We start from the raw sequence: 27,853 nt of genomic DNA, 5'->3' as shown, positions 1-27,853 counted from the left end.
TGAGGAAGGGGAGACATTCCTAGTACAGTAGACATGGTTCAGGGAAAATGAAAGAAAGAAGTAAATGGAATCTCGTGTAGCACTAATACACAGGCAAGAGAGGAAGTAAAAAATATGGGGAATATTCTCAGGTTCTGAGAACTATAGATGTAGATTTTTTTCTTTCTAAGCATTTAATCAGCAAGCTGCAAGAAATTTCAGTCTAATATTTCTTTTTATCTCTGGAAAAAGAGTTTCTCAGTAAAGTTCTTGCTTTAAAAATCATTCTGTTGAAACCAAAAATCTTGTAGGAATCAAGGTTTTCCTTTTATTTTTGTTTTGTTTGTTTTGTTTTGTTTATTGTATCATTTACTAGTTTTGTTAATTTTGCTAGGTTCATGGACAGTGTTGCCTTTAGGGGGAGCTAGGTAAAGGGAACAGAGTTTTCTTTGCTATCTTGGTAATTCTTCTGTAAATCTAACATTCTTTCAAAATAAAAAGCTGAAGAAGCACTAACTTATTATCTTCAGGGTTGAAACATTTGATGACACACTCATCGGATGAGAGCCCCAGTGCTACACATTCTCACCAGCACGTGGTTTGGAAGGTTTTCCTTTTAAGTGCTTCTGAGGGAAAACAACTTGTTTCACACATCTGGATTTGTGTACTTATGAGGGGCAGTTGGGATATTCTTGTTCTTTATACCTGAAGCATAGCTCCCCATTGTTGGAAGAATTGGCATTGAAGAACAACATGAGAAACTTTGGGTTGAAATACTAAGCCTGTTTGGGGTCACCTCTCAGTGGTACTATTTTTATTTTTGTATACGTAAGTATGTTTCCTCTTACACCTGCTGCAACCCAGTGTCTGCCTTCAGATCTCTGCCTCTCCCCGTCACTTGGGATACTTGCCTTTTTTAGCTCACGAGTATCTGGCAGCTTAAGGATGTTTAGGAAAAGGTGGTAACCTATGTTTTATCTAGGAGTAAGAGGATACCTACTTTTTCAGTTACCTCAGTAGTGGCCAACTCTTCCAGACCTTTTTAAGATTGGTGATAATACTATATAGTATGTAGTATGTGGAAGGTACCGCACTTTTTGTAGACTTTGGAACTCTCAGTAACTCCTGATCTTTTCCTGCCTCCTCTTGGTACACATCTTGGTGTCATTGTCTGTTACTCCTTCACTGTCCCTTCTTTTTCTCATTTAGGATCTGATTGAGAAAGTTGTCATCCTGCGAAAAGCTGTGCAACTCACCCAAGCTGTGGACGCTAGCACTGTAGGAGTTCTTTTGGCTGAGAAGATGAGTCAGTATGCCAATTTGTTGGCAGCCCAGGGCAGTATTGCTGCAGCCTTGGCTTTTCTTCCTGAAAACACCAACCAGGTAATTAGAACTAACCATTTTTCTTCTTTCAGTGTATGAGTAAGGTAAGTCCAGTGGATAGCTCAGTATTAAACATAACACGTACTAGAAGGTGGAATATTTTGGAGCAGTTGAACTTCTGTCACCTGACTGTAGGTGAATATTATTGACAATTCTTAAAAGATCATTTTAGGTGTATCCAGGCTGTGTCCGAGGGATGGGATGCTCTTATAGTATGATAGATGCCTTTGTACTGAAGGGCATGGTATTTGAGGAAAATAAATGAGAAAAGGACCACCTTTTTGTTTCTTAAGCCAAATGCTGACTCTGCACAAGATTCTTCGTAGGAATCTTCTGTGTTAAAAAGTTGTAAATGTTAATACTTAAACACATTGGGGTTGTGATTTTAAAATTCCCACAAATGGCACCCCAGATATTAGTGAAGTTGTTCATTCTCTGTGCCATTTCAGTCTGATACTGTCTGTGTGTGAGTATATTTTTAAAGTATTCAAGGCAGAGGGAACTACATTACATTCCTAACTTAGTGTCCTTATTTGGTGTGCAGTAAAACTCAGTCTTTTTCATGATATTTGTTTCAGTTCAGTAAGTGACTAAATATATAGTGATAAATAAGATTGCCAGGATCCTTTGCCTGAAGGAGTTTCCAAACTCAAAATGACAGCAGAAGTAAACATGGTATTCCAAAGTGATAAGGACAGTGATAAAGCTAGTAGTGCTGTGGGAGCACAGAGAAGGGGAACTCAGTAACGGGGAGGGTGTAGCTCAGTGGTAGGGTGTGTGCTTAGCGAGCACAAGGTGCTGGGTTCAATCCCCAGTGCCTCCATTAAAGTGATAGATAAATAAATAAATAAACCTAATAATCCCCTCCCCAAAAATTAAAAAATAAAAAATATAATTTTTACATAAAATATATAAAATACAAAAATAATTTTAAAAAATTTTGAAAACCGGTGACAGAGCATGGGTGGAAGCTAGTGTGGGTGTGAGGACAGTTTTCCGTAAGTAAGATATTTTTATCTGCAGTGTGTGTCTGCCAGAGCTTAATTTTGAGCCTTATATTGTTTCTATACTTTTTATTCTAAACTTTATTCTGTTTTTTGATAGATTTTTTTTAGTTAATTGTTTTCAGGATTGTATCTGTTCTAGGGAATTACCAGTACATTTCACTGAGTAGTTTCATTGAGTAAAATACTACCTCTGTGTTCCTGGACTGTGGAGGTGTGGCTCTCTGCTTGGTTTTGTGTACACTTACATGTAGGATCCACCTCGAGTCCCCTTAGATTGTTAATGAGAATATTACAGTAGAAACATAGTCTTTATCTTTATGATGATTTAGGCATATTAGTTTTATGTGATTTTTCACTTAATAAGATCTCATTATTATATTGAGGTATAAGGGCCTTTATCTTAAGACTAACTTAATCTAAGACTTTAGATCTTCCAGCCTTAGAATTAAACTCTATTTTCACTAGAGTATTTTCTGAGGAATATGTCCTGAGACTTTGTGACATCATTGTAGTCTATAATTCCCCTCCTTAAGGCAAGTTTACCTAAGTATACCCAAAAAGTTTAAGTGACATCTTTAAACTTTTAATGAATGTATAGAAATTTATAATTTTCATAGATATTAAGATGAATTCTTGCTGAAACATTTTAACACATTGTTTTTTGTTGTTGTTTGTTAATACTTAGAATGTTTATATGGTCAGCTCATACTTATTTTAGATCTGTATAGTTGTAGATCTATATGAGCTACCCTGAGTTTGACATCTTACTCTTAATTTATTTCAAGCATCTCTTTTTTTAATTAACTTTCATCTCTTTGTTAGATCACCATTTTCTGCCATTACCAACTTTAACAGTTGATTCTCTTTTAGAATCTTTTTTCCCTACAAAGAAATAAAGTTGTATTTTTTTCAGGTACTTTTGTGATTTGTGAGCATTACTTAACTGCAAGAAAACAACAAAAGAGCAGTGTTGATAAGTGACATTGATCTTGCATGTTACTGTGTGGTGGGCATAATTCAAATCTCTGACTTGGTTAAATTGTAAGTTACACTATATGTAATGGACCTTTGGTGTTAGTCTTCAGTATTAGAAACCATGATGTCAAACCCTAAGGTGACAGGTTTTACTGTATAATACACAGCATATGAACAAATATCATATGAGCGATCAAGCTTACTTTAAGAAGATCAACATGCTATCATATATAGTTGGGTGAACTCTGTTTGCTTTGCTTTCTTCCATTGCTTCTTATAGCCAAATATTGTGCAGCTTCGTGATAGACTTTGTAGAGCACAAGGAGAGCCTGTACCAGGACAACAGGAGTCATCTAAAATTCCTTATGAGAGGCAGCAGCTGCCCAAGGGCAGGCCTGGACCCGTTGCTGGTCACACACAGATGCCAAGAGTTCCAACTCAGCAATATTATCCCCATGTGAGTGATATGGTTCAGATAGTAACATTTATGTATTTCTGTTCAAATTGGTGGTTTTAGCTTGTTGGGTAAGAGACCTTATAATGTGTTTTTTTTTAATTATCCCTTTAATCTGGTCAAATAGATTATAAATTATATATAAATTAATTAAGCTCTCTAGGGAGATTTCTTCTTATTTCTCCATCACTCAAACTTCTCTTACACATGCACATCTGTTCTCTACAATTTGATTCATCTAACAAACAGTAAGTAAAGTAGTGGGAACAATTTTGTGAGTGATTTGGTTAATTTTTTTTAATGTTTTTAGAAAATAGTAGTCCTTTTTTTGAGAATTATTTTTTGATTCAGTAGAACAGGTTTACTATGAACAGGTTTGCTTCTATATCAGCACAATACAAAGTATCCAGAATTCAAACTTATTTTTTTGGACAAGTTGTATCTTAGAGAAAAGCAAATGGCCAAAGGTTTATGAAAATGTGGGTCATGGGACATGTAAAGATGATTAAATGATTTTTATTAATTAATTCATTAAATTAAAATGACCAAATGGCATAAAATGTGGCCTCTTACTGTTTTTTTACTATTTCATGCAGCAATCTTTATTTCCAGACCAATAGATAACCTCATGTTCTTAAGTGAAAATTATATTTTCATAAGTAGTAAATGGTCTTGATTGATAACAAAATTAACTGGTACCCTCTCCATTTTAAAATAGAATAAATTGCTGATAGAATTGACAGGGTCAGTTTTACATTTTGTTGTATCAGAAGTAAGCATAGAAGGATGAAAAACTAAAAAAAAAAATCATGCTCTTTTGTCTGTTGTACTTTTGGATAGTACTAATCAAGGTAGATCACATTTGTATATAGTTGTGACTGTAGTTTTGTTTTTTCATTCATTGGACAAATATGAGTTTAAGTGCCTGTCTTTATGCTACCCATTGAGGGTGTATGGGTAAACAAAACATTAAATTCCCCACTCTAGCGGAGATTGCACTAGACTTGCAAAGTCTACAACATAGCTAGGGCATATCAGGTGATGGCTGGGAAAACTGAGAGATGGAGAAGTCAAGCGACTGACGAACCAGGGTTTTAAGACAGAGCTTGAATTTCTCTGTATCTCGTGGCTAGTTAATGGTTAACAGAATTAGAACTCCTAAGCTAAGTACCTTGAGTTCCACCTCGCTATCTCGGGGCACTGAAGTAAGGCATTCTATGCTGAGAGAAGAGAATATTTACTCTTTATGTCCTTGGCTTTATCTGTCTTTCTGGCAAAATGTTAAAAAAAAAAAAAAAACTTGAAAGACTTTGTTATAGTTCAACTTAGCAGTCTCATACTTTAAGAAAAGGAAAACAAGTTCAGTCATAAATTAAATGGTGATTTTCTTTTTAAAACTCAATGATACACTGAATGAGAGCAGAGGCTTATGGTTTTACAGGCATGTATACAGGCAGGAGTACAGGGATGAAAGGGAGGCCAAATCAGCAGGCATTGCACTCCTGCTTAGACCAGCACATCTTTGCGACTGTTTATGGTAGAGTTTCTACGAAGACTTACTTGACAAAAAATATTTTGATGGCTTTAAAAATTTTTTATGAAAACCTCTGGACTCCAGGCTGAGCTCCATGGTGTGGTGCGGCAAACACTGGCCTGGGCCTCAGGACACTGGAATCAGTCCTCACTCCATTACTGAGTTGTATGGACCTCAGCCAGCCTCTTCATTTCTCTGGGCCTTGGTTTCCTTGATGATAAAGCGTGGGGATTAGACTGGATGATCTTTAGTATTGTTTGATTCTAAGCCTCATATAGGACTAACATGATTTTTGTGGCTCTAATGAAATCCAGAAAAGGGAGCTTACAGCAATGTGTTTAGAGATCTGCTAGTAGCGTCAATATGATTAATGCTTCGAAATCACTTTTTTACTCAATTACTTTTTTTTCCCCTGGAATGTCTTCTTTCCTTCCCTACTTACAGAGCCTACCTTTCCCCCCTTATTCTTGACACTTGAATGGCATTGTTCTTTGTGCTTTGATTTAGTTTTCATACTGATTTTTCTGCTGTCTCCCTCCGCCCTTTTTATTGTGAATGTGTGTTTTCTTTTGGGACCCCAGCTACCTTGAAAGCAATTGCCTGACTAATGTATGCTATTTTGCTGCTCTTATTTTTTGCTTTGCATCTGGCTATTGATGCCTTTTGGTTTTTTTTTTTTCTCCTTTTAACATTATCATTTTTTATTTTCTGTGATTGGTATTTCTTTGTTCAATTCAGGTTAGAATTGCCCCCACTGTCACTACCTGGAGTAACAAAACTCCTACCGCCCTTCCCAGCCATCCACCTGCAGCCTCTCCCTCTGACACACAGGTATATCCTTCATTATTCCTCTTTGAGCAGAATTCTGCTCACCTAAATATATAGTTATATATTCTCTACCCAGCTCCCTCAAGTTCCCATCCCCCTATCTGTCTGTATGCTTACTGCATTTTAATGCTTTTAAGATGCAAGAAGCAGTTTTTAGCACAGTTAATTTATTTTCTTATCCCTCTCCCTGTCTTTTGCAGTTCTAAATTGATTTGAACTAGAAAAACATCAACCAAGGTTCTAACAGTGGTTTAACGCTGAAGATTTTTTTTCTTTCTTTTTTTCCTTTTTCTTTTTTTTAATCATTGCAGAGAAGCAACAATTCCCTTGTGGCATTTATACTTATATTTCTGAGGCATTAGTTGTGGATGGAATTTAGTAGAGATGGAAAATCCTAGATTTTATCATAAATATCATAGATACTGTTTTATAAGGCTATTAGCATCTCTTGCCATTCATTGCAGTTATTACTTTGGACCTGTCTAATCTTTAAATCACTCAAAGTGTTGCTCAGAAAACGTGTCCTGAAGAAGATAGAATGCGCAAAATACAATATTTTTTATGCAAAGTTTAAAAAACAACAACAATTCCATTTTAGAGATTATAAATCCATCTGGTAAGGTTCTTGGTTCCAAATGTAATCCTCCCTTTTACTATATTCTCATTTCCTAGGGAGAAAATCCTCCACCTCCAGGTTTCATAATGCATGGAAATGTTAATCCAAATGTTGCCGCAGCTCAGCTTCCCACATCTCCAGGTCATATGCACACCCAGGTACCACCTTATCCACAGCCACAGCGTAAGTAGTGTGACCCTAAAGTTCTGTCACAGCAGCATGTCTCACCTAACATAGTCACCATTTACTTTGAAGCTCCAAAGCCATGATCAAATCAATTTTAACAAGTAAAGGAAGAACCATTCTGTATTGGGCTTGAGTTCATGCTGTAGAGACACATGGTTTCCCTGAATCAACATACGAGGAAGCAGCTTCCCTGTCATTCCATTCGGAGCAGTTGACTCCTGTTCCTGAGCCTGACTAAGACCCATTAAAGAGAGTCAATTGTCCCATGATTTTGGTATAAAAAAATAGAATTTTAGGAATTATTTGGTACATATTGTTTTCCTTCAGGCAGGATAACAAGCCATTTTGGTAAAAGTGGTTCCAGGTGACATTTGTTGTTTTCCATTTACTTTATGATTATTATTTTTTAAAGAAATAGACTATTTTTTAGAGCAGTTTTAGGTTCAGAGCAAACTGAGTGGAAAGAACAGAAAGTTTCAGTATACCCTCTGTCCCCATGCACAATCTCCCTCCCCCACCACAGACATCCTACATCACAGTGATCCACTTGTTACAGTCAGAGAGCCTACAGTGATACATTATTATCACCCAAAATACATTACTTTAGAGTTCCCTCTTTGTGTTGTACATTCTATGAATTTTGACAAATGTATAGTAATGACATGTTTCCCCTATTGGCTTTCATTTTTTTTAGAAAATACTTAATACTTGGAAAGTAAAACATCACCACTATTTTAAAATTTAAAATGAGCAAAACCCAAAAATCTCAAAAGGGAAAGTTATGTGACTGAATGAACTATTACAGAAACAAGAGGACATTACCTAGGAAGAACTAATCTTACTGAGCACGTTCTCTGCTAAGATGGATGTTCTTACTTAACATGAATACAGATTGAATATGGCTTTTCACTCAATGCTCAATATGAAAGAGCTGTCTTCAGAGTAGTACATTTCTACTAGATTTCTTCTGCAGGGATTCATATCTGCCGCTGGTTACATGAAAGGTAATGGTATTTGGGTTCAGGTCTTTGCATTAAAACATTAATTGGCTCCCTGATGCTTACTCACTGTGAGAAATACAGTAATTGTTTTGTCAGAGATCATAGAGTTGCCTGTTCATCTGAAACTGTGTTCAAACTCAGAATTTGAGTAGCTGATGATTTTACTGTATGTTGGAGAAGATATTTGATTCACAACAATAATGCTCACTGTTGAGATCTTGAGCTGGCACCCAACTCCCTTACATTTCCTGTGAAGGGGACTGCTTTGGTGTGGTTTTTCCTGCGTGGTTCCATCTAGTGGCCAGTAGGTGTCACTGCAGTTTTTTCATAGGAGCAGGAAATCTCATGAAAGGGTCAAGTCTTAAAATTCCTGGGCCTGAATGTTCACAGATTTTCATAGCCAGCAGCAGCCTGGAGGTGGCAGGGTTCAAGTATTGGATCCAATGACTTTTGGTATAGTTAGGGCATCCAGACTGTCAAAAGCATAACATATTTTAAGTGGTACTGTTTGGTAGTAACTTACTGTTACTAGAAGAATGATGAAAGGAACGTCCTTAGAATGAGATAAGTTTGATTTTCTGTTGCTGTCTGAATAAATTTGTAACTAATTAAAATTTCTGTTTCTTCTCCTTGGTGTAGCTTATCAGCCAGCCCAGAAGTATTCCTTCGGAACAGGGGGGTCAGCAGTGTATCGACCTCAGCAGCCTGTTGCTCCTTCTGCTTCAAACGCTTACCCTAACACCTCTTACATACCTTCTGCTTCTTCCTACTCTGGGCAGTCTCAGCTGTACGCAGCACAGCACCAGGCCTCTCCACCTGCCTCCAGCCCTACTGCCTCTTTCCCCCCTCCCCCTGCCTCTGGAGCATCCTTCCAGCATGGCGGACCAGGAGCTCCACCATCATCTTCAGCTTATGCACTACCTCCTGGAACAACAGGTACACTGCCTGCTGCCAGTGAGCTGCCTGCATCCCAAAGAACAGGTCTGCGCTTGAAAGGGATTTGGTTTGGCTCCCTCCTTTATTTGTTCATGATCACATGGGTGGATGGAGGGGAGTTATTTCTAACTGTAAACTGGGTCATGTGAGGTATTGACTGAATTTTTTGTAACAGATTCTTAAACTATTTCTAAAAGTATGATTTTCCCATAGTGAACTTTAGTTGCTAAATGAGAAAAGCTTTAGAGCTTTCAGAAGGGTAACTGTATAATCTACCATTGAACTTTATTTTAGTGGTGAGAAATTAGTTGGCAAGAAAGTACTGGTTGGAAATAGATTTACTTGACACTCATTTCTTTACTAGAGCAAAACCATGCTCTGTGTTCTTCCTGAGTTTTCAATTTAAAAAATTATTTGTGCCTTAAATTCATTCATGGAGATTAAACAGTACAGGGTCTTAATGGGGTTGTACAAAATTTTAGAATTATGTTTATTTATAAAGTTGAGGAAGGATCTAGATATGTGTATTGAAAGGAAAAAAGGGAGAGGACACAACTCTGACAGAATCTCTAGGCCAGCAGACAGGCAGTGTACAGTAGTGCAGTGATTCTCCGTTAGGGCAACCCCCCCCAAACATTTTGAAAATTTCTAGGCATTTTTGCTGTGCTGGTTGTATTATAGTTCTACATGAAATTTTCTGTTTAAAATCATAACTTTAAAAGTATTTTTATAGTAAAATACACGTTTTATAAATTCTTTTTATCTCTTGTTACAGTTAAAGCATTACATTAATTTTTTGTAGATAGGTGATAGTATCTGATTTTCATTTGGAGATTATAAAGGAGCCTCAAAAAGAGATCAGTGAATCAGGGTTAAGAAGCACTAACATAGTGGTTTAGAATGCAGGCTTTGGAATCAGACTCCCTGGGTTTATATCCCAGCTTCACTCCTTTTTAGTTATGTGACCTTGAATAAGTTACTTAACTTTAAGCCTCGGTTTCCTCATAATAATAATAATACCTACTCATAAACTTATGAAGAATATTGAATACATTAATACATTTAGGGGCAATGACTGCAAAAAATAGCTGTGATTACACAAACCTCGCTCAGAATTAGAGCACTGTGCTTTTGGTATTTGAAAATAGTTTCTCTTTCAGATTATAATTGGTGGTTTTGAACTAGAGGGGCAAAACATTTGCTTTCTCCTGATACTAAAGTTGCTCCTAGGAGTCCAATATGTATTTTTCTCTTTTTATCTGCTAAGCAACAACTTTAATTACTGAAAACATTTATTATAAAATAGGATTTACTGAGAAAGTATTACTTCTAATAAAGTCTGTGGATGCAGAATTATATACATATCTCCTCCTCTCTTCTTTGATATATAATATTAAATTCCAGAGTACTAAAAATCACACATTCGCACATATACAATATGTGTCACCCTTTACTGCACAAATAAAATTTATGTAATTTTCAATGCAGATAATTCAATAAATTGATATTTAGAGAAGAGTGCTAATTTAATTGAGAGTTCAAAAAGTTACCTTTTAAAACCTGAATGAGTTAAAACAGTATCCATTCTGAATAGTTGGGTAATAGAGTTCGTGAGTGAAAGCGGGATACAGGTAAATCCCCACATAGAAATGTGGTGCAGGGAAGTAAATTATCACTTACTGCACATACATTGGACATGTACCAGCACTTGCCATATATTGTCTTATTTAAGTCTCACAACCATGAAAAACAGGAATTTTTTTTTTAATTGGCAAGAGGAAGCTTCAGTTTCCTAGGGTTATATAGTGTTTTCATAATTGTACAGTGATAGTCTCCAAGTAGAGATACAAACCCAGGTCTCTCAGTCTTCAAAGCCCATTGTTAATTCTTCTTTACCAGATGGTCTAGTCCTGATGGAAGGAACAGAAAGCGCTATCAGTGTTGGAATTACAGAAGCATTTAGCATCACTATTTTAAGCATTTGTTACTTCATCGTCTAAATTAAATGTTTGCATGGGTATTTTTTCCTCCTTAAGCAAAAGTTCGTTTGGCCATGAGATAGTCTTTGCTTATGTACAAAGTAACAGTGTTCTAACCTGGCTGAGAAGCAGAGTAACTAATAGGAAGAAGCCATACATTTTTCAGTATTCAGCATGGACTAAGCTAGCTGCTTTGTTGTCTCTTGCATGTTATTAGTCCCTGTATTTAAACTGTTACAGCTTTACCTTATTTTATTTTTTGATTTCCTGAAAATTTTGCTTAGGTTATACAGATAATTGTGACTCAAAGTTTTATCTTTGTTTTAATATGTCTTAAATTATATCATGGTATTCTCTAGCATTTGGAAATTCCATTTGTCCAGTGGATTATTGATAGACATTAGGATTTTCAAGCCCTCTAACTATTAAGGAACCACAAGAATAAATGCCCATGGCTCAGAGAAACTAATATTGTAACTATCAAAACATTCATTCAGTAAATTCTTAATGAGACCTGTTCAGTCTATAATCAGAATTATGCCAGGCAGAGGTAAGGAGGCAGGAAAGAATGGTGCATTTCTGGTGAACAGCACACTGCTTTGTTATAAATTGGAATGTAAAATTTATATTTGGGCCAAATTTTGGAAAATATTTAATGTCAGGGCTAGAAGTCTATTATAGGAGTTGGAACTACCATGGGGCATGGTCAAAGTGGTACTTTTGGAAGGTTAATCTGGCAGTGGTCTTACAAGATAGACTGTGGGCAACGTGGCCGAGTCAGAGGCAAGGGAAACAGGCACTCTCCCACTTCTGGGTATAAAGTGGTAACAGCCTGAGTTAGAACAGTGCAACGTTGTTTCAGTGGTGACAACGCAACAAGCAGGAAGTTTTCCTGGTTTTACTGTCCAGGATAGTCTCAGATAGATAACGTAGTGCCCTTTCTTCCTTCCTTCCTTCCTTCCTTCCTTCCTTCCTTCCTTCCTTCCTTCCTTCCTTCCTTCCTTCCTTTCTTTCTTTTCTTTCTTTTCTTTTCTTTTCTTTTCTTTTCTTTTCTTTTCTTTTCTTTTCTTTTCTTTTCTTTCTTTCCTCTCTCTCTCTTCCCTTCTTCCCTGGTTTAATGTGTGCTTGTTACTAAGGGAGAGCACTTTGAAATACAAAGGCCCAAGGATTTTACTCAAAAAAGTTGTTTTCTGAAAAAATGACAGGCCTGTACACCAGAAATTGACACAACATTGTAAACTGACTATAACTCAATAAAAAAAATTTTTTTAAATGACAGGCTATCATGAAACTGCCTTTGAGTTAACAGTATTGATTTTGTTCAATGGAAAATCTCTTTGTAGTGTGTTCCTTCACATAGAAGAGTCTAGAAAGGACATAATACTGCATACTTTCATGAAACAGTAAAGTGCACTGAAAATTTTTTTTTAATTTTCTTAAACATTCCTTAATCAAATTTTAAGTACCTTTTATATACAAGGTTTTAGCCTTGTATATAAAAGATGGGAGTATGATAGCCTTCTTTACTTTTCTTTGGATAATTCAGTTTTACCTTGTGTCATCGGAAAATGACCTCAGGATTCATTCTTTCTAAATTTTAATTTTTAATTTTGTGACCTTTTTTTTTTTAAATGTGACATGCTAGATTAACAGGGGAAGGGGGAGTCATATTGTTAACAAGTATGCTCTATTCTCTCCGTCTCAAATTATCTTCTAGCCAAAAGTCTTCATACTATACCACTAGTCTTTTTCTGTGAACCCACTGAAAACTATCTCAGCCGGTGCACAGATCCTATTGTTCTGCTCCTGCAGAAAATACCGACAGTAGTTCCCAGTGAGAAGTGACATCCAAGGAAGGACAGTAGCAAGTCCACTTCTGTATGTGAGACTGAGCAGTTCTGTCTTCCTTCCCCAGAGACCCTCTGGAGAACTAATCCCTACTCTAAGGTGGATACAGGTCTCCAGTATCCAGTGACACACATACTCAGGTTTTAAATTAATTTCTCCTTGATTTTTTAAATCTTTTACTGTAGGATTTTGAAAGACCCCCCAAATAGTATAAAGAATAAAACTGAAATTATCTATAATTCTACCACCTATATATAACCACTAATAATTTTGGTCTATTTATTCCCTTCATGCACATATATACATACATATATACATATCTACATATATACACAAACATATATATACACACACACACACACACATGAATGTTTGTATGTATTCATGTATTAAAATTTTTTTAATTTGGTAGAATACACACAACATAAAAGTTACCATTTTAACCATCTTTAAGGGATACTAAGTACATTTACATTGTGGTACAATTATCACCACTAACTACAGAACTTTTTTGTCACCCCATACTGAAATTACGTAGCCATGAAAAACTCTCCATGTTCCCCAGCCCCTGGTAAGCACCACCCTACTTTCTGTCTCTGTGTATGTGTTCTAGATACTTCATATATAAGTAGAGTCATACAATTTTGTCCTCCTGTAACTGTCGGTTTCACTGGGCCCAGGATTCATCTGTGTTGTAGTAGCATGGATGAGAATTTCCTTTTAAAGCTGAATAATATTCCACTGTATGTATATACCACGTTTTGTTTATCTATTAATCTGCACGTGAGCATTTTTTTTAATTGAAATATAGTCATGCACGTGGGCATTTTGACTATTGTGAATAATGCTGTGAATATGAGTATACAAATATCTGTTCAAGTCCCTGCTTTCAGTTCTTTTGGATATATACCCAGAAGTGGAATTGCTGGATCAAATAATAATTCAATGTTTAATTTTTTGAGGAACCACCGTACTGTTTTCTGTAGTGGCTGCGCTATTTTACATTTTCACCAGCAATTCATTGAGTCTGATTTCTGCACATCCACACCAACACTTGTTTTCTGGCTTTTTTCTTTTAATTCTGGCCATTCCAGTGGTTGTAAAGATTGTAATATCTTATTGTATGCATGCATTTTTAAAGAATTGAGACCATAACTCCCACACAAATACACTCACAATTTATATCTTACTACTTCTCCTAATATTACACCATGAACCATTTTCCATTGCCCTTTAAAGTCATGTCATGTTTAAAAAGAAGGTAAGAAGGAGATTTATGCCCATTTTTATAGTTTTTTTGAAAGGTTTAAGACTTTTATCTTTTCTTAACAGTTTTATGAGAGAATGATGTCCAAGATTGGACTATGCTGTGTTGATTTTGTAAATTTTGACCTAGAGTATCATTTTGCACATCTATAATGAGCCCCCATGATACTGTCTCCTGAGATATTCATGTTCTTTGTGTAGCTTTACCTACTGTTGCTGTTAAAGTGTATCTCTATAAAGTAGAAGTCAATCTAATTGTGTTTTTTAAAAGTGATATTTAAACAATTTAAAGATACAAAAGCAAAAAGATTGAAAGGGGTTAGAATTATAGCTAAGACAAAGCTGTGTGTTAAATCGATAAGAGATTCTAACAAGGATTTTCTGGGCTGAAATGAAACATGACTAAATATGATTCATGGTTTGATGTTAGGAGAAGCCAGTTAGGCATATATTTTGGAGGGAACTTTGATTATTGTACAACTGTTACTTTCTGTTCAATAGACAGCTCCAGCCTCAGGTTATGAGGGGTAGCCAGCTGGTTGTATGTTCCTGTTGAAAGTCTTTTTGTTTCTGATTTCATTGTTTCACTCCTAGCGTTCAACTTGATTTGATTTCATTATAACTTTGGTGTCATTTTACCAAAGGGTCATATGAAATTGTCTCACGTACTTTTTTGTCCTGCTAATGGTTGGTGACATCAGGATACCCTCTCCAGCTTTAACATCCAGGGATGAGGTCACTGCTGTGAGAAGTTAGAGGGAAAACTGGTCTCATCTTCTGCTCCTGCCTCTCAGGGGGCTGGGAAGGAGGGCATGTTGTTGAGACTGCTCCCTAAAAAAAAAAGGGTCAAGGCCAAAGTATTTTCAGTACTTCTAGGGTTTTAATTCGGTCAATCCCCCCACCATACCAAAATCTGAGGATGCTCACGTCCTATAAAGAGGCGCAGTATTCGCATGTAACCTATGCCCATATACTTTAATCTCCAGATTGCTAGTAATACCTGATACAGTGTAAGTGTTATGTAAATACTTGCCACAAATCCACGTTTTGCTTTTGGGAATGCTCTGGATTTTTTCTTTCCTGAATGTTTTCGATCCTTGGTGGGTTGAAACCGCAGATGTAGATCCTGGAGGTGGGCTGTATGTTGTTCCCCCTCGGGCTGATTAACTATGGTGCCATGAGATCATGTCTTGCATGGGGAGTTAGACTGTGAAGTCACTGTTTAAGACAAAAGTAAGAAATCATTTACAGTCAGTTATCCTTGATCACTCCTTTCTTCCGTTAAGACCCCACTGAAGAAGTTGGCTTATGGTTAGGAGCCATAATGTATGAAAAACATCTGTCCATAAAGCTCCACACAGTGAGATTTCAAACTGGGATTACCTCTCTCCCCTCACATTTTGCTGGGGCATGGGCTTGAGTAGAGCTCAAACTGAACTGAACTCACCAATTAATTGCTATATTCTCTTGATTCCTCTCCCCCCAGGTAAAGATAGTTGAGTTCATGTAAGCTGTATGTCCATATGAAGAACCTCCACTGCATGCTTTTGATTGAAGGCTGGGCCTGGCCCAGCTGTGAATATCTGACAAATTTAGAGTTGCTCTGTTAGTTTTCAGCCTTCTTTCCTCTTGTCCACTGCCAGAACCTGTAAAGCTCTTAAGAGAATGCTCTTGGTTTCTGGAAGACTTATGCTAAACAGTCTGCAAATCTGTATATTTTTACAGAAAAGAGCATATGAAATGGTTACATATTTACTGGGCCTGTTCCCATTTATCGTCACACTCATCATGTGACCCAAGAAATTACAGTTTCTCCAGAATGCAGATACTTGGGGCTCCCCAAATCCGGCTGTAAAGTGGCACCACCTTGTTAAGATTGTCTGACGTGCTTTTTATGTGACAAGCGTCGTGCTGAAATCTGCACAACAGTGTAGAAATCCTCCCATTTTTCTTTAAAACCCTGCTACTTAAAGTGGGTTTTGACCAACAGCCTTGGCATTACTTGGCAGCTAGCTGAAACAATCCAGTCTCAGGCCCTATACTATACCTAGTGAATGAGAAATAGACATTTTTACAAAATCCTCAACTGACTTATAGTCACAGCTTTAAATAATATTAAAATGGAGACAGTTATAATTTGTTAGGAAGTGATCTTTTCCCCCTCCCACCATGATATTACTGAGCTTCATTGATCAAATAGCAGAAAAACAGTTCATGCAAACAATTAGGGAAATAATGTTATTTTAAATAGGAAAGAACAAAAATTTAAAAGAGATAGATGGCATAGTAAGAGACAAAACTAATGTTTAAGAGTTAATAGGATCTGAAACAATTTAAATGAATTTGTTTTGCCCACAAGTTGATTACTTTCTTAATTAGATAGGAGACATTTCACGTGACTTGATTAAATAGTTAAAGTTTCATTCCCTTTTAAAATTAGATTGTTCTTTCTTGGGGTTGATGGAAGAAGAAACAATTATAAAATGAGTAGAGTTTAGAATGTCTTTGATGATAATACTGTGTAAGTGACTTTTACATTTTGTCTACAGAAAATCAGTCTATGCAAGACCAGGCATCTATATTGGAAGGTGAACTGGTTACAAAATATACCTTTGGAAGGCTTTGAATCATTGAATATAATTAATGAATGGACATTCACAATTATGCATGTGAACTTCAAAGCTGATGATATCCTAAATCTGATCAGTATCATTTTTTTAATTTGGCTTTTTAATTGACTCAAATCTTATAACTGATTGAATTAACATAGTGGCACAAATGATCTTAAATCATAAACATGTATTTTATAGAGACATAAAGACATAGCTATACCAAGATTGTCTTAGATATAAGAAAGATTAGAAGGTGATGGGAGCTTTGAATGATTAGTCTCTGTATAACCAGAACTTTAAGAATTTACTAAGCAGATAGCAGCATATGGTGTAATACTTTATGATTAGCTCTTGAGTGTTTTGAGGCTCATTTGACATTCTGTTAATTCTATTTTTAAAATCAAGGCAAATGAGTGCATGCTGGTTACAAGATCTTGTTTTTAAAAAGTTTCTATGACATTATGTATGTTCCTTGGTTTGCTAGGCAATTTTGTTAAGATTTAATATCGTGGATAGCGATAAAACAAGCAAGAGGTAAAATACTGAAAGAATGTTTAATTTATTGAAAGAGGAGTAATTTTTTGCTTTTACATATATACACACGCAGAACTCAATAAAATATAAAATGATTATATTGTGATTCAGCAATTATCCTATTTCTGGCATGTTTAATTCCTTTTTTCTTTAAAGATACTGTCATTAAAATACTTAATGAGTTCTGCTATTGATGTCCATTTCTCACTTTGAGATTTTGAGGGAATTTTTTTGAGGGAGGAGGAAACTCACTAAAGGTGATAGTAGTTTAATTTTATATTTGCTACCAAATTTTTGTGTGTATGTGGCATTAAGAAAAACTTATCACAAATATTTGAATGCTGTTCTCTGTAAGTAATTTCTAAAGCCAAGATTGTAAAACTTATGTTGTGTAGTTGGGCTCTGTTTTGTGTTTTTTTTTTTTTTTTTTGAAGTGTTTCTACCATTTGGGTGATTTGCTTATGCTGAATTGCTTATGTTAAATTGCTCTCTATTTTGTGGGAAATAAGAGGTTGCTGCTTTTTTCTTTTTGTGTGTATGTTGACTATATCAGAAGCCTTTTTTTTTTAGCAGACTCAACTGATGTATTTTTTTCTTTTTTTTGTCTTTTTGTTGTTGTTGTTGTTTGGGTTTTGGGGGGCCAATTAGGTTTATTTACTTATTTGTTTTTATTTATTTATTTACTGGAAGTACTGGGGATTGAACCCAGGACCTCGTGCATGCTAAGCAGATGCTCTACCACTGAGCTATACCCTGCCCCTGTTTTTTATTAGGAGAGAATCGTTTGATCTTTGAAGATTATATACCAATATAGGCATAAAGACTTCACTATTCTTAAATTTAGCACAACTCTTTAATTAAAAGGAATTAATGTCAAGATATTTTGCTTTCTAAGCCAAGTCCTTGTGATTATTAGAGGTAATGAATTTGAGAATCCAAAGCTACATAGTGACCCCAGCAGCTCAGCTGGTAAAACTTTTGTTGACAGTTATCTCAGGATAAAGGTAGTGTTTGAAGGTATTATATGATGGATACAACTTAGTTTTCTCCTTTTCAGGATTCTAAAGGAAAATGCCCTCTATTATCTGTTATAGGTCCTCAGAATGGTTGGAATGATCCTCCAGCTTTGAACAGAGTACCCAAGAAGAAGAAGGTACTAGAAAAAGATGTCTATTCAGTGCCTACAGATGTCCTGTCAGTCATGTACCCACCTGAATCACATGACACTTCACTGTTCTTTTTAAAGGCAAAGCTTAAATCATAATATACTTAATGAGTGCGTTTCAGCTTACTAATCCGTGAAGGGAAGGAAAGAAAGCACAAAACAATATGGTGGTGTGAATCAAACCCCTCTCAGAAAGCAAGATGTAAATTCCCAGCACATCTCTTTGAAGGAGTAGGAAACAAATTTGGTTTTGGGTTCCAGCAGTAACCATGAATTTGTAATTATATTTTGGACTCTTTTTGTCTATCACATAGAACATGAATGAAGAAATAGCCTTGTAGCTGAGCATAATTTAGATGTCTGTAACTGTTCAGAGCTGTTTGAGCATAACAAAGATTCTTCTCTCCTTCTTGTACCCCAAGCTGTTTTCTACTTTTTTTTTTTAACTCCTAGTGATTTCTGTCCCCCAAATATAATAATGAGAGGCCAGAACATAAAATCGGGAGATACTAAATGAGTGAAAAAAAATTGGGGTCAGTGATAATCAGAAACTTGATCACTAAGTAAATATTGTTAGTGATCTAGGAAAAGGGTGTTACATCTGATCACATTAAACACACACAAACACACATTTGGCTGTCAGATCCAGTATTGCTAGGTGCAGTTTTCCAGACTTTGACATCCTCTTTCAAAAACACCATGGTTTGGCTCCCCATTATGTTGGTTAAAGTGTGAAAAGCAGAGGGGAAACTGAGAGGTCCAGGTTTACGGTCAGAACCCTCTTAGCCAGTTTAGCTCTACTTTTATGTTTTACTCTAGAATTCTTCATAAAATTTCATTTAAAGAAAATTCTACTATTACTAAAAATTTTTTTAACTGTGAAATAGTCTAACTCCCTTATTTTAAGCTAAGAAAATGTTGCTATTTTGGGGGGGATTTTTTCCTTACTCTTGGTACTTTCTATTTCCATCTTTTAAAAGATGCCTGAAAACTTTATGCCTCCTGTTCCCATCACATCACCAATCATGAACCCCTTGGGGGACCCCCAGTCGCAGATGCTGCAGCAACAACCTTCAGCTCCACTGTCAAGCCAGGCTTCGTTCCCACAGCCACATCTTCCAGGTGGCCAGCCCTTCCACGGCGTACAGCAACCCCTTGGTCAGCCAGGCATGCCTCCGTCTTTTTCAAAGCCCAATATCGAAGGTGCCCCAGGGGCTCCTATTGGAAATACCATCCAGGTAACAGTAAATCTGTGGAACTGGGAGATGACTCTGTCTATTTCAGTACTTATTTTAATCTGCTAACTTTTATGGTTACACCTTTTTTAATGAACATCTCAGTTTGGTTTCAAGTTAGATAATTTAAGTGAAAAATAGTAACTTTTTTTTTAATTGCTCATATATGTATATTTTTCAATTACATGGCCATGTACAAACTTTCTAGAAGGGGCTTATATATTTACTACTATATGTTTACAATAACTTGGTAATTGCAGTGTTTTATTTGACCTAATCAGCAGCCACAGTTTGCTTCATTGAATCCATATTTGCATCAAAGGTTGCTAAGCAAAAGCTGTTTCCAAAGGTTTTTTTTCTTCTTAATCTTCGAAATGTGAAATAAAGTGCAGTGGGTTATATCTTTTCCCGGGTATGCGTAAAAGCTAATAATACAGCCATATCTTCGGGTGGAGATTTAATTTGTATGCTTTTCACATACAAACAGTTAGTTGGAAGGGCTCCAGATGATGAGGAATCTATCACATTTCCATGTAACTGACGTAGACATACAAAGGTAAACAATTTGATCTAGTCATGAAAAGCAGAGAGGTTGGGTCACACTGCAACCTAAGAAGATGAAACAAATTCCTGCCCAAGTATAAAACTAGTTCTTCTGCCTGTTTTTGTCTTTGACTCATTGAAGTCAAGTTTGTAAAGATTGGATCTCTGTCACAAGAGTGTACTTTGCTGTTAAGAGAGAGTTTTGCCTAAGGAACTTTTAAATATTAGCAGTTGCTTTATAAAAACCAGTGTCTTGAGGGAGGTAGGAGGACCTGCGTCTTTCCAGAAGAATATATATTATAAAGATGCATTGTTAATTTTTATGATTACATGTCTGTGCTGTTTGCGAAGCCATTCACTTTTGTTAAGAGCTGGGTGCTCATGCTGTGTTCACCTAGACTAGAACCTCAGTTACCATCGAAAGGGAGAGCTGCCTGGATGTATGTGTTCAGCCAGGCATTAATATCCAGCTCCCTGCCCACTTGGATGTCTCTGAGGCACCTCACATTCAACATACCCACAACCTAATTCATAGTCTTCCTCCCAAACCTAGTCATCTTTTGGTGTGTCTTATTTCGATTAATGGCATCGTAATCCTTTCTGTTTAATCCAGCCAAAAACCTGGGAATCACGTCTATACTCTTTGTCCTTTAATCTGTCTTTCAGATGTATCCCCAAGTCTTATTGATACCACTTTAAAATATCTTTCCATTCCCTGCTCTGCGTTTCCAGTCTGGTCCATGCTACCTTCGTCTCCAGTCTTCAGTAGTGCAGAAGCCTCTAACTGGTCTGCCAGCATCTACTTTGACCCATCTCTTATCTGGTCTTATCTCCTCATTGCTTAAAACATTACAGCTTCCCATTGTTCTTGGAATAAAGACTAAAATATTTCACGTTGTCTGGAAGCCATCAGCTCATACTCCTCCTTGCTCTCCCTCTGCTCCAGCCATACTGGCCTCCTGTCAGTCCCTTGTATCATGATCCTTCCTTTGTACACGTTTTTCTGTCTGCAGTGCTTTTCCTTCCCAATTTAATTGGTTAACCCCTACTTATCCTTCCGGTATAACTTTCTTAAAGAGCCTTCCCCTCAGTTAAATCAGGTTATGTTGTCTGTTGATTCCACTAATGTTAATCACAGTTACTGTGCATTTATGACATTTTTAAACTTTCTTTTCTATTAGCCTGTAAACTCCCTGAGGGATGAGCTTATTTCCACTTTGGCTCACCTATGTGTACCCAGCGCCTGATACATAATTGACTCAATATGTTTGAATGAATGAACTAATCAATTAAAACTTTAAAAAATGACACATTCCCTCCTGGTTTTCCCATGTCTACATTCAGTAAGATCATGATCTCTTTTAACCTTTGGCTTAATCTTGCAGTTTAATTATACCCCAGTTAACAGCCTCTGAGAGTAAACCAGGGAAGACTGTCAGGATAAACAGAAGTGAGCCAGCAAGCAGAGCAGGAAGCAGCCACTCCATCCTGCCACCTCTGTAAATGCCTGTTCTTTTCATTTCCCGCTGGCACAGGTCTCCTCCCTATCAGTTTTGTACAGTGTGATTAACATCTGTTCCATGATTAATCACATGCTTTATATCCAGTCCTGCTTTTGAAAATAGAAGCCGTAGGAAGAGTGCCTGTATCTTCTGAATACCTGATTGTTATTTTTACTTATCCCAGGTGATTTCACATGTTAATTTTTCTTTTGATTTTGAATAGCCTGTCTACAAGGTAGCTGGTTTCTTTTTATCACAGATTCAGGGTTTTGTGTATAGATAGCTTCTGGTCATTTCTAGTCATTTTGTGGTATTATTTCTTTCAGCATGTGCAGTCTTTGCCAACAGAAAAAATTACCAAGAAACCTATTCCAGATGAACACCTCATTCTAAAGACCACGTTTGAGGATCTCATTCAGCGCTGCCTCTCTTCAGCCTCAGATCCTGTATGTTTTTTTTATTTTGCTTATTCAAAGAATCCCTTTTGATCCTCTTCTGTAATTATTGTGATTACTGTATTTATATAATTATGCATGTATACATAATTATTGTAATTATATAACATATCTTACAAAGTATATTTGGAAGTTTATACACAGGTAATAAAGCTAGCACTTACATATCATCTGCTTTACATCTAAAAACATTTAATTGTTTTTTATATATAAATGTATTTAATCCTTAGAACAGCCTCATAGTAGGTAGATTTGTCATATTTATTTTACAGAGAGGAAGTTAAAGCAAGAAACAGTTACATAATAACCGGAGTCAGAGCTAGCTTTCAAACCTAGTCTGGTTCCAGACTTCGTATTCTCAGCTACTAGGCTGCACTGCGTCTCATCCACAGACCTCATGTCTGGCACAAAAATAGAACAGAGTGGTGGTATGCAAGAAACTCAGATTTGGAGTTTCTTTTTGAGCTTACACCAAAACTTTTACAAGTAGATAGACAATCTTTAACTTTGCAAAGATCTTAAAAATAGTTAAATGTTTTAGATATTAGAGTCATATTCATAATTAAAGCAACTGACTTTACTTAGTTTACTAGAGGAGGCCTGTGTATTGGCAACAACAAAAATTCCACAAAGCCAGTCTTGTTTTAGATGAAATTTCAGTTTCTGCCAACAAACATTGAATATATTTATTTAGTCACTGGCCACTTGTCTGCTTGAAAAAACAGCTTCTGGAATTTGTTGTTTCATCAAACATTGAGGATTAATGTGTGCAGCCTTCTGCTAGACTTTTGGAAAGCAATTCCCTATACCGAAAGTGTCAGGAAAGCAGAGGCAGGGAAAGGTCAGCATAAACTTTAGCACCTGGCATCCTGGGCGTGATGGAAAGACCAAGCTAAGAGCAGAGAGCAAGTGAAGCTGATAAAGCAGGTAGGTGTACAGTTATCTCCTGTGCACACCTCTAATAGAGAGGTCACCATCACGCAAAAATAGAGTGTCCTGGGGAAAATTCCAGTCTTCCTTGGGGCATGAGTCAGTCAGTGTAAATAGAGGTTGGGAGGACACACAGTACACGGCCCAGCTTAAAAAAATTTTGTTGAGCTTAACCTCCTCTAGGTCACCAAATCATCTTCCTTCTGGTTACCCAGGAAGATGGGTACCCTGGGCAGAAGAGGAAGACAAACTGTTCCTGAAACTAGCTGGGCGAGAAGTTCCCGTACTGCCCAGGGAGTCCGCCCGCGGCGGTGGGGCCCCCGCTGGTAGCTGGTGGGGTTAACTTCGCACCCTCCACAAAAGCCCGTTTTAATCAATACTTGAACTCATTTTTGTAGTATGACTTTATTCCTGTTTTCACTTCAGTTGTGTCTAAACAATGTGATCTGGCCACACAGCTTAGTTTGTATGGTGACCCTTGGTGGCTCGTCTCTTCCTCTCCCCTCCTCTGGCGCACTGACATGCCTTCTCAGCATACCAAGAGCGCATCAGCGGCCGAGACTTTGCTCCTGCTGCTCCTTCCGCCTGGAGCTCTTCTCCCACAGAACCGCACTGGTCCTCCTCCTCCTTCCTTCCCGGCTTCTGCTCCGATGCCCATTAGCCAGCAGGCTTTCTTACCACCTGATACCCCCCAGCGCTTCTGACCCCCTCCCCCTGTTAGCTTTTCATCTTGGCACTCATTACCACCTGACAGGCAATATATTGTTTATTTAGCGTCCTTTTCCCACCCACTGGAATACGAGCTACACAAGACATAAGACTGCACTGCCTGGCACAGAGTTGGCACTCAATAAATATTGGAAAGTGCTGCCACTTCTAAGGCTGTTGTGTAATGTAGGTCATTAAGTTAATCACAGTATAATTTTAAACCTTCACTTTTGGAATAGTTTTCTCTCATTTTACTTACAGTACTAGGATGGGGATAGGACTCCTTAATTTAAGAGCTTATTTTAACACTTCCCTCTTAAGAATCTTAAGATACTAGGAGAGAGTTTTCTCTTTTGGGGTTTTGGATTTTTGGGGGGCTTTTGTAGGGTTTGTTTGTTTTTGTTTTTGCTTTGGTGTTTTAAAGGCCCAGAATAAGGCAGAATTAAACACATCAAATGTGACTGAGTGTATGAGAAGTATTTTTGAGGTTAAAAAAAGATTCCTCAGTTCACCTGTATGTTTGCCTTCTGGCACCCATAATGTTCGTGGTGTTTAATTTACAGTAACTGTTAGACCTTGTCTGTAGGACACTGACCCACTGCTGCCTCCAGCCGGCCCTCCCTGGTGCTTGTGGATGTAGTGCAGTTGTACACACACCGCAAGTGAGTTTGCAGTACTCGTGAGGTCCCACCAGTCCTCCAGTCTGCACACCCGGAGGAAGGGGCTCATCCTGTCCCCTTCCTACAGCAGTAGATTACTGATCTCTGTTTTGATCATTTGTTCAAGTGTCTTGTCTTAGCTATCACCATTTCTTTAAAAAAAATGAAGCTGTTTAATATCATGTCTGTGAGGTTTAGTGAAATGAGATCGATCTAGTTCTTCAGATAAAAGTTACTGTTTGAATATAACGTACCTGTTTTTCCTCTCCTGCAGCAAACGAAGAGGAAGCTAGACGATGCCAGCAAACGTTTGGAGTTTCTATATGACAAACTTAGGGAACAGACAGTAAGTTTGTAGAAAAAAGGATTTATGATAATCATTTATTCTTGGCTGTCAGTAAAATGTGTTTTGTCAGCACTTGCATGTAGTGTGCTTGGGGGCAAAGCAGTCAGGACAGTTATAGAATGGGCTTTGCTGTAACTGTCTAAACCAGTTTCAGTCACTGGGGATAAGGGGATGGGGGTGTGTGTGTGTGTGTGTGATCAAGATGGAGAGAGAAGTTTTAGCCTTTTTTATAACAAAGAGCACATATACAAAATGGCCTGTGTTGGCCCTAAGGTAACTGGCCTTTTGTTCATTTTTATGTCCTTTAAATCAAGAAATAAGAGAGTGGACAGACACTCTGTATTCCAGAGACCAACTCTGTAATCTTTCTCATAGTCTAAGACTCAGATCTTTTTCTTTTAGAAGAGCTATGACACAAAAGCACAGCCAAATGTAGCCGCCAGTTGAGCAGATCAGTGTGCTGTAACTATGAAGACGGTCAGCAGTAAGGAGTAGACACTGTGTCTTCTGTTCTTTTGTCTCCCACCTCTCCGTTCCTTTCTAGAACCGTTTTGTTAATGAAAGCACTAGGAGAGAAGAAAAGAATTGAGGCTTTGTCATGTTTTTGCAGTTTAGCATTCCTCTTCCCCATTCCCCACATCAGTCCCATCAGATAAAAATAACCATTTATCTCCTAAGAACCAAACCAGAGAAAGTTGATGTAACAGTGGCGTGGCCCATGGACTGATCCAAAGTAAAGTCTTCTCTGAAAAGTATGGGTGTGTAAGCCAAGTAATGACATGAAGAAACACAAAACTGTAGGTCTTATGGTTTTAAGAGATGATGGGATTATAAAAAGCAGGTAAGAACTGGCAAATTGAGTACATGCCGAGGACTGTTGCCCTCCAAGTGGAAGTGGACCAAAAGTGCAGGGTTTTTGTTGTCGACAGACTGGGCCCTTACTTGGAGATGTCATGATGAAGAATCTTTAAACTCTTCCATGTGCATTTCATGTCATCCACAGTTGTGACTCTATATCTAAAATAATTGAAGAATTAAAGCTCTCAAGTGAAGAGAGACATTAACATTTCAGCTTAGGGGAGGAAATCTGACTTCTTTTCTAAAAGAAAAAGACCTGGCTTAACATACGTGTATAATCCATAAATAGTTTCCTTACATAAGTCATTCTGTCACGGTTCTGTTTTATGATTTAAGTGTTGCTTGGTCTGAGATGCCTTCTAGAAATGCTCAACAGTTTGTACATTTTTTATGTTTATTTCAAGCACCTCTCAAATACTGGCATTTAGTGTTTGTAGATGGGTCTCGTGGAAAATTCTCCGTTATTTTAATTCTTTGTCTTGATCCCACCTTTATTTCAGCTTTCACCAACGATCATCAGCGGTTTACACAACATCGCAAGGAGCATTGAGACGCGAAACTACGCAGAAGGACTGACCATCCACACCCACATAGTCAGCACCAGCAACTTCAGTGAGACCTCCGCTTTTATGCCCGTCCTCAAAGTTGTTCTCACCCAGGCCAATAAGCTGGGTGTCTAAAGGACAGCTTCACGTTCAGCCAATATTGCCATTTTTCCAAAGAAACATGTTTTAAAAAATAAGATGTGTGGACCAATCCTCATTAGCATGTTTCCATAGCAGCCAGTCAGGAACATTTACATTATTTCTGCAGATAAACTCACCTTAGACCTCCTCAGAACCCTGGTGCTTTCTTTTGTTTTCATCTTTTGTTGCCCATGGTGATGATTTTCCTATTCTGCAAATAATGTATTTGCTGGATTACACATAGTACATTTTCCTGAAGTGTTCTGATAAAGTGTGGTTTTTGAAACCTCAGTTTACTTTTTGAAAAGGAGCCTTTGGTTATACATAAAGCAAAGCTAAAACTAAATCTCGTTCATGTCCGCCCTACTTTCTCCATGTCAATCAGATTAAAGTGTGTAATCCTGTTTTTGTGTTTGTAGTCTTTTTTTTTAAACAGCTACTCACAGTTTAGTTTAATCTCTGTTTTTTTGTGTCTTTGGCTTCACTTTAGTCCTGAACAAATAACTAAATTTAGAGGCTGCTACATAATTTTAAGCAAATATTAATAAAAAGTGGGATCACCAGCTTTAAGTATCTATAGGAAAAGATTGAGCATTTTCATTCTGTAGAATGCTTTGAACTTTTTCTATTAATAAATGTTTTCAATATTCTGTTTGTTTTAAGATTGACTTGTCTCCATTTTATGTTTAGAAATTTATTCACCCATTTTTTGAAAGTTACCTATATGTCTGAGGTTTAAGTTCAGAAAGAAAACATGAATTTCTATCAGCCTCCTGAATCAAAGTCAGACATTTTTCAGCCAGTTTTTTGATTGAGTGATTTTATTATAATCTATCTTAAGAGCAGTATGGTAAGTGAGAATGGTCTTTTGAGAATCTTGAGGAGAATTAGATAATAATAATTTTTCATTGTTTAAACAATTTTACCTAAGTAGGTTAGAAGGCTAGAAGATAAACACTGTGACGACCGTAGATATAGAGGTGCCGTTTCAAGGAATAAGAGTAGTTCATCAGACTTTGCAGCCTGAGTGAAATAGTTTGCACGAACCTCTTAATTTCCTTTGCTGGGATTCCCTGCTTGCCAAATAAACCCCTCTCTCATAAATAAAACTAATTCAGTTTTTGTCTCAGGACAGTTTTATAACTAAGAAAAGGAGGACCTTGATAGCATGTGTGAGCATTGGAGCCTCTGGGATGGGGTGCCCCTCAGTCTCCTGGGAGTTTGGTGTCTGAGTCAGTCCTACGACTCACTGAAGTGGCAACTTGACCTTCTGGGCCTGACCTCAACTGTGGAGTCAGTCCAAGACCCGGTCTGAAGAGCAGGCTGGTCTCTGGTAATTTTTTTTTTAATTTTTTTTTGTTTATTTATTTAGTCAGGGGAGTGGGGGTGATTAGGTTTACTTACGTATTTTTAGAGGAGGTACTGGGGATTGAACCCAGGACCTCATGCATGCCAAGTGAATGCTCTACCACTTGAGCTGTGCCCTCCCCCCTCTGGTAATTTTTTGATGTATTGCCCTCATGGTTAGGATTTGTGTTATGCCTGCATGATTACCTTGACATGACAATGGCATAATTGGCAGCATTTTACAGAGAAATGAATTCCCAAAAGATGAGAAACAAGAGTAG

The 27,853-nt window shown here is 37.3% G+C and overlaps 1 protein-coding gene across 6 annotated transcripts in view; it reads left to right on the top strand.

The window, feature by feature from the left end:
- The window catches only part of SEC31A (SEC31 homolog A, COPII coat complex component), a 60,231-nt gene extending 33,602 nt beyond the window's left edge, over nt 1–26,629 (top strand). For 2 of the 6 annotated variants that reach the window (XM_072942583.1, XM_006198204.4), the window contains 9 exons: nt 1,189–1,362; nt 3,625–3,801; nt 6,833–6,959; nt 8,603–8,899; nt 18,233–18,291; nt 19,284–19,541; nt 21,910–22,029; nt 24,610–24,681; nt 26,040–26,629. In XM_072942583.1, the coding sequence (XP_072798684.1) occupies nt 1,189–1,362; nt 3,625–3,801; nt 6,833–6,959; nt 8,603–8,899; nt 18,233–18,291; nt 19,284–19,541; nt 21,910–22,029; nt 24,610–24,681; nt 26,040–26,219 (1,464 nt within the window). In that variant the 3' untranslated portion in view covers nt 26,220–26,629. Of the gene's footprint in view, nt 1–1,188; nt 1,363–3,624; nt 3,802–6,832; nt 6,960–8,602; nt 8,945–18,232; nt 18,292–19,283; nt 19,542–21,909; nt 22,030–24,609; nt 24,682–26,039 lie in introns of all 6 variants that reach the window. The other 4 variants (XM_072942575.1, XM_006198203.3, XM_031688748.2 and 1 more) reach the window with 2 other exon arrangements.
- Nucleotides 26,630–27,853: the final 1,224 nt, after the last annotated feature.

The sequence above is a fragment of the Vicugna pacos genome, chromosome 2, assembly GCF_048564905.1.
Source record: "Vicugna pacos chromosome 2, VicPac4, whole genome shotgun sequence".
In the NCBI taxonomy this organism is placed as follows: domain Eukaryota; kingdom Metazoa; phylum Chordata; class Mammalia; order Artiodactyla; family Camelidae; genus Vicugna; species Vicugna pacos.
Note: the sequence above shows the minus strand (reverse complement) of the source record. Positions and strands in the feature narration are given on the sequence as shown.